This window comes from Populus euphratica, unplaced genomic scaffold (assembly GCF_000495115.2).
Source record: "Populus euphratica unplaced genomic scaffold, PopEup_1.0 scaffold192.1, whole genome shotgun sequence".
NCBI lineage: Eukaryota > Viridiplantae > Streptophyta > Magnoliopsida > Malpighiales > Salicaceae > Populus > Populus euphratica.
In genome coordinates, this window is record NW_011500073.1 from 231,088 (window position 1) to 242,798 (window position 11,711).

Below are 11,711 nucleotides of genomic sequence, written 5' to 3' on the forward strand. Positions count from 1 at the left end.
TATAATTAATAACAACATGATTATATTATATATAAAATATCTAAATTAATTATATAATTATATTAAAATTAATGTGAAACGAAATATATTAAAATATAATTGATTTTTTTAAATAAATTTTTATCATTGAAATGTATATAATTAAAAAAGTTATATTTATCCTATTTAAAAAAATATTTTATTAATTTTGGCTCTTTAAATTTAATTTAGCATTTTGAGTGAAGATGCTCTTATACGTTCCCGTCTTCTTTCCCTCCCACCAATAAGGCCGCATCTACTTTCCCTCCACAAATAACACCCATAAAGAATTTCACCCAATTCCAATCCTAAAGAGTTTCTGTACTTCCATTAAATAGTTGGCAAACGATTCGAAATCCCAAGGAATGTGGATTTTGATAAAACTGAGTAGGAAATTTTTGAACTCCACGATGACGGGCTAGGATTTTCTGGTGCTGGAGGGGACAAAAAGCACTTGGATGCTCCAGCACTAGAGGTGAAGGAGCTAGCGGAGTTGCCAGAGCAGTGGAGGGAGCTAAGTTGGCGTGGTTATGTAAGGAGTTGCCAACGCATAAGCCAGCTACTATTGTGAGGATACTAAAAGGGCAGAGAAAATGGATGAGGTAGGAAGATGCCACTTTTATTATCGTTTATTGTACTCGAATTAGCGAAATGAGACTTGGTTTAGGATACTATTTTATTATCAAACTTATGTTTTAATTTTTTTTTTGCAGTGCTAATATTTTAGTGCCTGGTGTTTTATTTTATACCATGATTAAATGTTCAGATACTAAAAATTTATGGGTTGTGATATTAATTTAAAGGGGTTATTACTAAAATTTGGTATCATATGGGAAAATGATGGTAGAGATCTTGACTTGTGAAGTAGGTTGTCGTGAAGCTATATGCTTTTAGGATCAAGCTGGAGTTTTGTCTAAACCCCTAGATTGAAATAGAGAAAGATGGATTGTCATCACTGGGATTTCTTTTTTAATGTTAGGTGTATAAATAGATGGTGCAGTAGCTTTGGTATCAGTTTGATTTTGCATTGTCCACCAAGTTAGCAGATTACATGGGCAATGGGTAAAAGTTTGTGAAATGCAGGGAGATATTTTTATGATATTATCAGTCAGCTACGTGTTCCCACTGAATCTATTTTTCACATTCTTTTAGTTGCATATCTGATTATGACTGTTCAAAGTAGCCTGGAGGAATTGTGCAACATTTAGTGCAACATTTAGGTTACCAGTAACGACTGGGTTTGTACAATTCTAGTAGCCTGGAGGAATTGTGCAACATTTATGATGCAGTCGGGAGGTTACCAGTAACGACTGGGTTTGCACAATTATTTGTTTAGAGCTCTTGTGAGCAAACCGGGGTTGATTGCAGAATATTATCTTAAACATGTTGAGTTTATTTATCATAATTTGGTGACATGTGGACTTGAGGTAAATAAGTATATTTATGATGGTCGCATTTGGCTACATAGCTATCAAGATACAATAGATAAAGAAAGACTTGCATCGTTAAGGCAAGAGATGAAGCAAGCAGGAGTAGAGAAGAGATAAGAAGTGCTTATTTCCATGTTGAGAGTTTATGCAAAGGATGTAAATCTAGAGGAAGCAGAAAGGACTTGGCTCAAACTCATCCGTCTTGATGAAGATCACCCATCACAAGTTTTCGTATGTAGAATGAAAGTCTTTTCAAAGGCAGGAGAATCTATAAAATCATTGGAGACATTCAGGAAGATGCAAGAGGTTTTAAATTCATACAATGTTGCACTATATCATAAAATTATAGAAGTCTTGTATGAGGCTGAAAAAGTGGAGCTTACAGAGTTGCTTTTACAAGAGTTAGTTCAGGGTGGTATGAAGTCGCTTACTCCATCGTTTATTGCTGTAGTGTATATGTACCTTAATTTAAATTGACATGATAAATTAGGGTTGGCCCTCTCTTCGAGCCTTGAGAAATGTCGATCCAGCCGGAGTGTCCACATCATATACTTGGATTCTTTGGTGAAAGCTGGTAATCTTGACAATGTTGAGGAGATATTTAACCATGCACGTAATAACAAAACAATCAGTGTTCATGCCAGACCATGCAACACTATTTTAAGTGGATACCTCTCATTAGGATACCATGTAAAGGCAGAAATAATATATGATCTAATGTGCCAAAAGAAATATGATATTGAATCCCCATCGATGGAAAAGCCTGAGTCTGTTCTGATTTTGAGCAGGAAAGCTGTAAGAAAGCCTTCTATCCTCAAGCTTGGCAAAGAGCAAAGAGAGATATTAGTGGGTTTACTCTTTCAGTGGTTTGCAAATTGAATTAGATGGGAAGAAGCACGTGATTCAGTTTGAGTTCAATTAGAATTCTGTCACAAATTTATTTTTAGGAGACATTTACATGACCAGCACAATGAGTGGCTGCATCAATCTTGTAAGCTTGGTGATGATAGTAATACTGATGACGTCCCTTGCAGATTTTATACCATATCACACTCTTATTTTGAATTCGATGGAGACTAGTTCTGGCCAAGAGGCTAGCCTCAACTACCAAAGCTAATCCACAGGTGGCTGTCACCTCAGGTTCTTGCATGCTAGTAAATGTATGTGGTCATATAACATCATCAAGGTATATTATGGTGAAGCTAATAAGAAGTGTTAGTGGTCTTAGATGGGTTATCAAAACTTTGAAATCAAAATCTCTGGATCGCAGGGTGAGGAATAAAGGGGAAAGTGTTTTTGGATAGGTATTTTTGGAAGTGTTTCTACATGGTTTTGGAAACTGGTAGAACCTTATATCTTAGATGACTTGAAAGATTTTCTAAAAGTTGGTGATCATACCTTAGAGAATAATATGGCAGAATTTCAAAATATGAATTTTGATAGCGGGTTTGATTTTGATAAAGAGGCGTCTGAGGATGGTGATATGGACAGCTAATAGGAACTTTTGTGAACATACGAGGCTTTGAATGGTTCAACTCTTGTTTTCTGGGATTTGCTCTGAGACCGTCAAAGGTTGGAAATGATTGGATGTGAAACCCACATGCGTATCCACTTATGTTGTATCACTGTCAACAACCTCAGTATAGATGTTTATATGTATTGAAATTAGCAATTTGATTAAACTGGTTTTGAGTTTATCTCATTTTATTACCTCATTTATGTTCGGTGTGTTCAAGAGTATCATGTTTAATTTCAACGTTGTTGTGGTTTATGTCAAGAGTTTCAATCTGAAAACCTGTTTCTCCACTTGTGATGTCATCTCTCTAAACTTTTCTGGAACTTAAAGCGTTAATGGTGCTCCTGCTTTTCAAACTTTAGTCGGGTGTGCTATTCAGAGACCTATCTTTTTGATAAAGCTATATTCACTGCAACTCTCCCAGTCAAAATCTTGCGATGAACTTCAAGTATATGGATTTTATAACGGCTTTGTTGCAACAGATATGCCTTTTATAGCATCCCTGCCACTCACACACACACTCCATTGCACAGACGCACGTAAACAAAAGCCTTGACGCACACACCTTCTGATTTTTCTCCATAACTTTTCTACACGGCGCCACCATCATGATAAAAGGCGCTTCAGTCTCGGCAATTCACAACCTTCCAAGCACGATATTGATGGAATCTCTGATTAAGGCAAGGACAAGGCATTCGGATTGGACTCAGGAGAGGATAAAGGATCAAATTTTCTCCTTTTCTTATTTTCTGGTTTCCCAGTCTTTAATTTATCTTTTGAAACAACAATGCAAAGTATAAGAAAGGAAAGGAACTGGTGATGGCGATGCCATTATTTCTTTTGTTTTTGTGCTGTTTTTTCTTCTGCATAACCTTCATGCGTGTAGTAGCGTTGGGCCGTTGGCGATATGTGTTGTAGCATGCATGTCTGCTTCTTTCTGCACCTCGGTATATTTCATTCTGGATGCGCTGCGCTCCTCGTGAAAAAAGGCACTTCTGTATATTTAACACATACGGCATGTTTTTGTACGCATAACACAAAACTATTGAACATGAAGATTGCTTAATAAAGGATAATTAAACATTGGAAAACTGGGAAGATGATGTGAAGTTTACAGACTCAAGCCTTGCTCGTGCAACCTTTGCTTGCAGGTCTCCGGCAAGTTAAATATCGCGGAATATATTTGAAAATATTTTATTTTAAATTAATATTTAAAGTATTTTTATATTGTTTTAATATTCTGATTTTATTAATATTAAAAATAATTTTAAAAAATAAAAAAATATTATTTCGATATATTTTTAAATAAAAAATATATTAAAAAGATTATTATTATAAAATATTAAATAGGCTATCTCATTTTATTTATTGATCGAGATCGGAGGGGGTGAAATCAATCCGAGCAATGTGGGTTTTCTCGTTTTATAATAGCATTTGTTTATCCAATTTGCAAAATACTTTTAGCCCTTTGCATGAGTAAAAATGATTGTGAAATTTACCATTTTAAAATTGTGTGGACCCACGGCCAGTCGGATTTATCAAGTAATAAATAGCTTTCTAGGTGAGATGATATATTTCTTTTTTCCCGAAAAAAAAGGAAAAAAAAAAAGAATAAAAAGAAAAGGATATCCTTCTCCTTTTACAATTCCAGAAACACCCTTACACAGCTGCCTTGCATTGCATGAGAGGAGACTCGCACTCTCAAAACAGCAACAACAACATAAAAAAAAAACAAATAAAGAAAGAAAGAAAGAAAGAAGATTGGTGCCGAGTGAGTGAGTGGGTTTCCAGTAAGAGAATAAAGAAGAAATGGTGTCGGACTCGGACCTCGTGACTCGGCTCCGTGAAATTCTCGGGAGGTCGGACTTGGACACGGCCACTGCCGGCAGTATACGGCGGCAGTTGGAGGAGGATCTCAGCGTTGATTTATCGGAGAAAAAGAAGTTTATTAGAGAGCAAATTGATACTTTTCTCGAAACCTTTAATGGAGGAGAAGGTAAATCAGAGAATGTGTCAGAAAATGAAAATACCGAAAACGACGCCGTTGATGACGAGGAAAATGAAAACGACGGCGTTAAAGAAGAAGAGGAAGAGGAAGAGACTGAGACAAAGGAAAGCAAAGGGTACCTTTTTCTTTACTTATATATATGGTTAAATAAGCAACATAGTGTGTAATGAATTAATCATGCATGCATGTAGAGATTGCTTGCAAATTATTTTTTTGGGTAAGAAATAAGGTTTTTTTATATATATATATATTGGAAATATAAATTAGATATAGAGATCGTTTATCGTTTATGGACAAATTGCTTGGCTGTTTTTCTTTTTATTGGGATATAGTTTTTGTGGTTCCATTATGTAGTTCTAATTAGGTCAAGAACTTTGTGTCTTATGAGCTGTGTACGCTAGTTGCTTTTCTATGCATTTTTTGTAGAGTGTATGTTATGCTTTGTTTTGTAAGAAAATGAAAGCATAAGTTTAATCGTGGGCAATGAATAATGTGACGCTACTTAAGAGATTATTGATGATTAAATTGGGGAGGATATTGGATTGGAAGCAAAAGTAGATTATTTGAGTGAAGTTAGTATATGATGTTTTGGTGTGTGTTGGTTCAATACGGGGTAATGAGTATGAGAGAGGTAGTCTTTTTGTAGATTTTAGTAATACATTCTAGAAATGTCATCCTCTCTTTTATGTTTTTAAATAAGTAATTTTTAGATGGCTAATTAGTAAAGGACGTGTTTTCTCTACTTTTAATACTTAATAATTTTCGTTGATTATTTCTTCTTTTAGCTTTTGCACTGGATCTATTTGGTGTTTTAGCGGGTTTATTTTGAATACTAAATCTTTGAGTTTCATTTCAGAGGCTTGATTAATTTTCTGTTCGTTTATTTTCTTATACAGAAAGAAAATAGGTGTGTGTTTGCTGCCATTTTAATTTAATGCATGTCAGATATCCAATTATCCCAGATACCAGTTGCTTATTAATCATGCTAGGCACTCTTGTGTTATCTATCATTTAGGTCAAACAAGACAGAAAAAGTGAGGAAAAGAGGTGGTTTTGCTAAATTAAGTAGCTTATCTCCACAGCTTCAAGCAGTTGTTGGAGTGCCTGAATTGGCCAGAACTGAGGTTTGTTGAAAATGATTCATTTCTGGATATTGGTTTAGGTGGTAGTTCTTGGATCAGGTTCTCACTTGTGTTCTCCTTACTTTTGCTATCCCAGGTTGTGAAGAAGCTTTGGGCCTATATCCGCGACAACAACTTGCAGGATCCAAAGAATAGGAAAAAAATAAAATGTGATGAAGCATTGCGTGCTGTCTTTCATGTAAATTCAATTGACATGTTTCAAATGAACAAAGCCCTGTCCAAGCATATTTGGCCATTAACTGGAGAAGATGGTACGTTCTTTAATAAGTTATCCTCTTTTGTTCTGTTCTGTGGTAGGACAATGGGTGGTTAGTTGCTGCTGCTTGACAGTAGTATCTTATTGCTTTCGATGTGTAAGGTCGTTTAGGATGTTTATGCATGCTTTTATCCTGTTCTAATTATGAATTACTTTGTGTTTCTGTTAGTTTAGGAAATCTGGTGTATTTTGCTTTGGCAATTAAATCCAACAATGTAATTTTTATCTTCCAAAAAAAACAAAAAGCTGATGGGGCAGAGCATACCTTAACCTTATACTCAGATTTTATCTCTTACAAACAATGGGCAGGGAAAGTGCTTGCATTAAACTCTGTCTGGTTTGACAATTTTTTTATCAGATATTTTGACTATGATTTTTTTATTTCCTCTCCTGGGTTGATGTTACTGACCTACTCCCTTTTATTGGCTGTGGTGTAATACTTTGTTATTCCAGGGAAACTAATCCTTTCCCCCGGTATCTTGACTACATTAGGATGTATATTTTCTGCACTTTCAACTTCAACTCCTACAAACAGGCTTTGAACTTCTGCTTTATTTCATTACATCACAATATAAATCTTCTTAACTATTTACCTTTAGAGATCTCTTCTTAATTTTTATCAGATGATTGTTTGGCTGTTATATTAACCGATGATATCATTGAACCATCAGAAAGTGTAAAACAGAAAGAAAAATGTGAAGACAGTAATGATTTTGGGAATGAAGGAGACAATGGAGGGGAAGAGGAGGAGGAACAAGAAGAGGAGGAAGAGGCGGAGGAGGAAGAGGTAAAGAAAGAGAGTAATGGAAGAAGCAAGAAAGGACGGTGGGTTTCTCGTACACCTTTTTTCTTTTTCCTACAAGTGAATTTCTATTCTTGTTTGCCATTATTTTGAGTTACTTAATGATTCCCTACTTGACAGCGTCGGAATTACCCATGCTCACTTTAACTTATGATATGGTTACTTTGGGGGTTGAGGTTTTCTTTATCACTAAATGCAACTTCACTTTAAAATATCACTACTGAAAATAATGAGGTGGTTAGCTTGCCCTTAGACAAATTCCTGCCATTTTATGGACTAAAGAAATTTTGGTTCAGGTTCTCAAAATTATTAATTTTCATAACCATTCTACATGTTTGAGGTTTTACTGGAGTGGATGATATGAGGTTGTTTGTGATTAGTGGTCCTAGACTGATATTCAGAAATTTGAGGACTAGCATGACATTCTTATTCCGTCAAATATAATATTTGTGGTTGTTTTATGGACTAAATAATCTTTATCTTATCCAGTAAATCTACCAAGGTGGATGAAAATGTTAAGAAAAGAGGAGGCGGCTTTACTAAATTGTGCAGTCTTTCTCCTCAACTTCAAGACTTTGTTGGTGTTCCTGAATTGGCCAGAACTGGGGTATTTTAACAGATGAATTGATATTCTTTATGTTATCAGTTGACCTGAAGAATGATAGTTTAAGATTTTTTTTTCCTTCTAAATCATAGTCCATACTTGTTTCTTCCCGTCCCCTTTTGTTTTGGTAGGTTGTGAAGAAGCTCTGGGCCTATATCCGGGAGAAGAATTTGCAAGATCCAAAGAATAAGCGAAACATAATATGTGATGAATCACTGCGTGCTCTTTTTAATGTTGATTCTATTGACATGTTTCAAATGAATAAAGCCCTGTCCAAACACATATGGGCTGTCTGTGAGGAAGATGGTACGCACTTAATGAGTTTTTCTTTTAAATTTATTGAACGTTAAGGCAAGCCCTTAGGGTAATATTGTCCAGAAAACTTAGCTCCTGTGAGGAAGATGGTACGCCCTTAATGAGCTTTTCTTTTAAATTTATTGTACATTAAGGCAAGCCTTTAGGGTACTATTGTCCAGAAAACTTAGCTCCTTTATCTTCACTATAATAAAATACTTTTCTTTGGCAATTTGTTACTTTAATTTCAAATCAAATTAAGTTTTTAGCCTCTGTATTGAAAGACTGTGTGCTTCAAATTGATTCATCAATTTAGAACTGGGGATCTCACAAAAACCTTGCATTATCTAATTTTTTGAACATCTCAAAGTTGCTTGATCAAAGTGATAAAAGACATGTAAACCTTTTCTTTTATATGTAATGTTTGCATACTTCCTTTTCAGTTCATGAATATAAGGATAAGGATTGGTGATTCAGCTTCTTTTAACTGACTTTCTATTAAAATGAGAAAAAAATACTTGGCTGGTGTATCCTTTAGGCTGTATCCTGTGGATAAAATTGTCGTTACATGCATTTAGGGATTGGATGTCTGGTTGCCACTTCTTAAAGATGAAGAGAAAACTACATTGCTGGGGGGAGAGGCAAAACAAACATGATAGAATGTGTAGCATAGACATGGCAAACATATATCCCATGTTATGTCTGTGTTTTCCATCCATTGCAGTTCCTCTTAACTTCCAGGCAATGTGGCCTTTATTATCTTAGAAGTTAATCCTAACTTTTGACAATATATATCTCAGTTAGAGTAAGCTGGTTCATCCTAGGTTTCATAACTTCTAATGGTTCTATTACACTTATGTTAAGTTAGTGCTCTCCTTGTGAAGTTCATACAAACTACAGCTTGAGAGCGACTCTAATTTTTATTAATCCTTGCCATTTTACATGATAGTTTTGTAATTTGTAATTTTTGTTCCCATCTCTAAAGAGGGCCTCTTTTATCAATTGGTGATTGGAAGCCTTCATAATGTTTAATTTTAAGCTTTTGAATTGGTTTAGTAACTCATATCTTTTAGATGAATGATTAGAACATTTTAGGGATATCCCCTTTGACACATGTTGCAGTTTGATATAATCAATGTACATTTTCTCCTTCCAAACTGCTTCTCTTCTTTTTATTTTATATAGCAGTTTTTGTTAACTTTGATTAATGTGTGAACGTAAATGGTCAAAAATATAACTTATTAGGTTTCAAGTTGTTCAAGAAAGAATTGATGGATCAACAATGAGGAATAAATTTAAAGTATTGTTGGAATCCTTTCTATGAGCCAGGAACTTCTTTCTCCTCATCATATTAGTAAATGTCAACTACTTCTTTCTCTTACTTTGGTCGGCTCTAGTTTAAATGCAGAGGATCCCAGCTAGTTTGGGATTAAGGCTAGTAAGTTGAGTATCATAGAGCTTAATGAATTTAGGTTTTTTATGCACCATGGCCTTTCTCATTAATTTTTATTCATTAAACTTTTAATTTTATCATATTGCAGTTGTCAAAAATATGTTGTGCAAATCTCGTTTGTTGTGTTGACACAAAATCACAACTCAAGTATTCTCTAGTATCTGGGAATCATGAGAATGTTCAAATTGCTTAAAGAAAATGTTTTATCCTGATCTTGTAGCTCCAAGCAACTCTTCACCAAAGGAAAAGGGGGCTAAACAAGGAAGAGAAGAAGGTGAGACTAGTGACTAATAATGCTTTTAGTTTCCTAGTAGTTTCACAACCTACTCACATAAGAAAAGTGAGGATGAATTCTGGAACTCTAATAATGACAATCTGTTATTTCTCACTATTCAGATCCTGATGAGCCTAAACAGAAAGAAAAACGGCAGAAGAAAGGTGCTTATGGTCTCCTTGCTCCCCTTCAAATCTTGGATGCCTTTGTCAAATTTTTTGGCACTGGTGAAAATGCATTTTCTCGATCTGATGTGTGAACAAGTTGGTTTGATGAACTATCTTTCACAGACACTGTTTTGCCAACTTCAATTAATTGATCTGCTGACAAGCATGTTGGCAAAGCTTGCATGATATCATGTTTAGAGAATAGGCTTCAGGCTCGACACAGGAATAATGCAAATATAGATACACTACAGAGAATAAATTGAAGTGAGGACTGTTAATAACAAGAGAGAGAGATGCTTTTGGCTTGGTAACGTTCATATTGACAGAGCTTGCATTAAGCTTGAGCTTGGTAACATTCATATTTTGTGCGCCAATATTCAATAGACATAATTGTGTGTCTGCATGCATGCATGTGTGTGTTTCAGAATCATCTCTTCATCCTATACTAGAAAGCTTTTGAGTGGATGGTGTCATCAGTTACATGGTTTATGTATTTTCTGTACAATCTAGCCCTGTGTTTTCATGAATTTCTCTTCATTCTATGATCTTTATTGAAGTATATTGAGTGGAGGGTGTCACCAGTTATATGGTTTATCAATTTCTTATAGAAATCCAGCCCTGAGTAGGTCTCCATCATGATAAGGAAATCCCAAGTTTGCTACAAAATTACAACATGCACCCGCACCCTGAAAATAACCAGAGTGCCAGTAATTTGAAATTTTCTAAATCTGAATTGCAAGGCATGAATAAACAAACATTTGATGCACCTGTTTTTCAAAAAGAGAAAACAGTGATCTTTCAATCCATTCTCTTATTTGTCTTCTTTCATATGTTGTGTTAATGAAAAGAGAGGCAAGGATAGCTGAAACTAATTTATGAATGCAAGTCACAGCTTAAGAGGCTGAATTTCAATGTTGATATCTGAAGTTAACCCTGAGCGAGTTGGATAGCAATGACACTGCTGAATTTAGGTCCCGTTCCATGAAATTTTGAATTTTTTTTGGCTTATTTTTTTATGTTTTCAGATCATTTTGATGTGTTGATGTCAAAAATGATTTTTTAAAAAATTAAAAAAACATTATTTTGATGTATTTTAAACGAAAAGCACTTTGAAAAGCAACTACTATTACACTTTCAAATACATGCTTAAACTGCTTGGCCGAATACACTTCCAGTTATGGCTGTGTCTGTGACCCTTCCGGTACTACCAAACATAGTATGTCCTTTGAAGTATGGCTATGTTTAATTTTTGTTGTGATTATTAAGCTCTGTACCTTTTTTTTTCCAGCTTAATGATAATCTCTTGTTGTATCATACTGATGCATTTGGTAAAATTATCAGCTTTATTTTGTCTTTGTTGATTTAGACTTCTGTCAATTTCAGGCAGCTGCACCTTTATCATACTGAGATTTTTCTTGTTTTTTCTTAAGGATCCTGCTGATAAGAGGAGAATTGTTTGTGATGACAAGCTAAAGGAACTATTTGAGGTTGACTCCTTCAGTGGCTTCGCAGTCTCAAAGCTCCTGTCATCTCATTTTATCAAGACAGAACAGTGAGTTGCTTATATGTACATAACTTGAGCCCATCGAAAGTGGGAAATTTTGCTTGAGTTGAATTTACTCTTCCATTTCGCACTGGCAGCCTGTATGCTCTTTGTTGAAGGAATGGAAATAGTTTTGCAAAATAGTAGTTCTTTTTACTAATTTTTCTTATAGGATTTCTAATTTGCATCCCCCCCCCCCCCCCT

General features: G+C 35.0%; 1 protein-coding gene and 1 long non-coding RNA gene across 5 annotated transcripts; both read left to right on the forward strand.

Annotated features, from left to right (window-relative positions):
* Window positions 1-233: 233 nt before the first annotated feature.
* Window positions 234-3,809, forward strand: LOC105108546 (uncharacterized). Of its 2 annotated transcripts, XR_839078.1 has the most exons (3): window positions 234-620; window positions 3,295-3,412; window positions 3,583-3,809. It is a non-coding gene; the product is annotated as an uncharacterized LOC105108546 (long non-coding RNA). The 2 variants fall into 2 exon arrangements; XR_839077.1 differs by lacking the exons at window positions 3,295-3,412; window positions 3,583-3,809 and adding an exon at window positions 1,487-1,959.
* A 774-nt stretch (window positions 3,810-4,583) lies between these two features.
* Window positions 4,584-11,695, forward strand: LOC105108547 (protein TRI1-like). Of its 3 annotated transcripts, XM_011002890.1 has the most exons (9): window positions 4,587-5,087; window positions 5,988-6,096; window positions 6,191-6,365; window positions 7,042-7,195; window positions 7,662-7,779; window positions 7,908-8,082; window positions 9,744-9,797; window positions 9,920-9,961; window positions 11,395-11,695. In XM_011002890.1, exons 1-9 carry the CDS (start codon window positions 4,774-4,776, stop codon window positions 11,403-11,405), a joined length of 1,152 nt encoding a protein of 383 aa, XP_011001192.1. In that variant the 5' UTR covers window positions 4,587-4,773; the 3' UTR covers window positions 11,406-11,695. The 3 variants fall into 3 exon arrangements, with proteins under 3 accessions (XP_011001190.1, XP_011001192.1, XP_011001193.1); XM_011002888.1 differs by lacking the exon at window positions 11,395-11,695 and having other exon boundaries at window positions 4,584-5,087; window positions 9,920-10,930; XM_011002891.1 differs by lacking the exons at window positions 9,744-9,797; window positions 9,920-9,961; window positions 11,395-11,695 and adding an exon at window positions 9,612-9,737.
* Window positions 11,696-11,711: the final 16 nt, after the last annotated feature.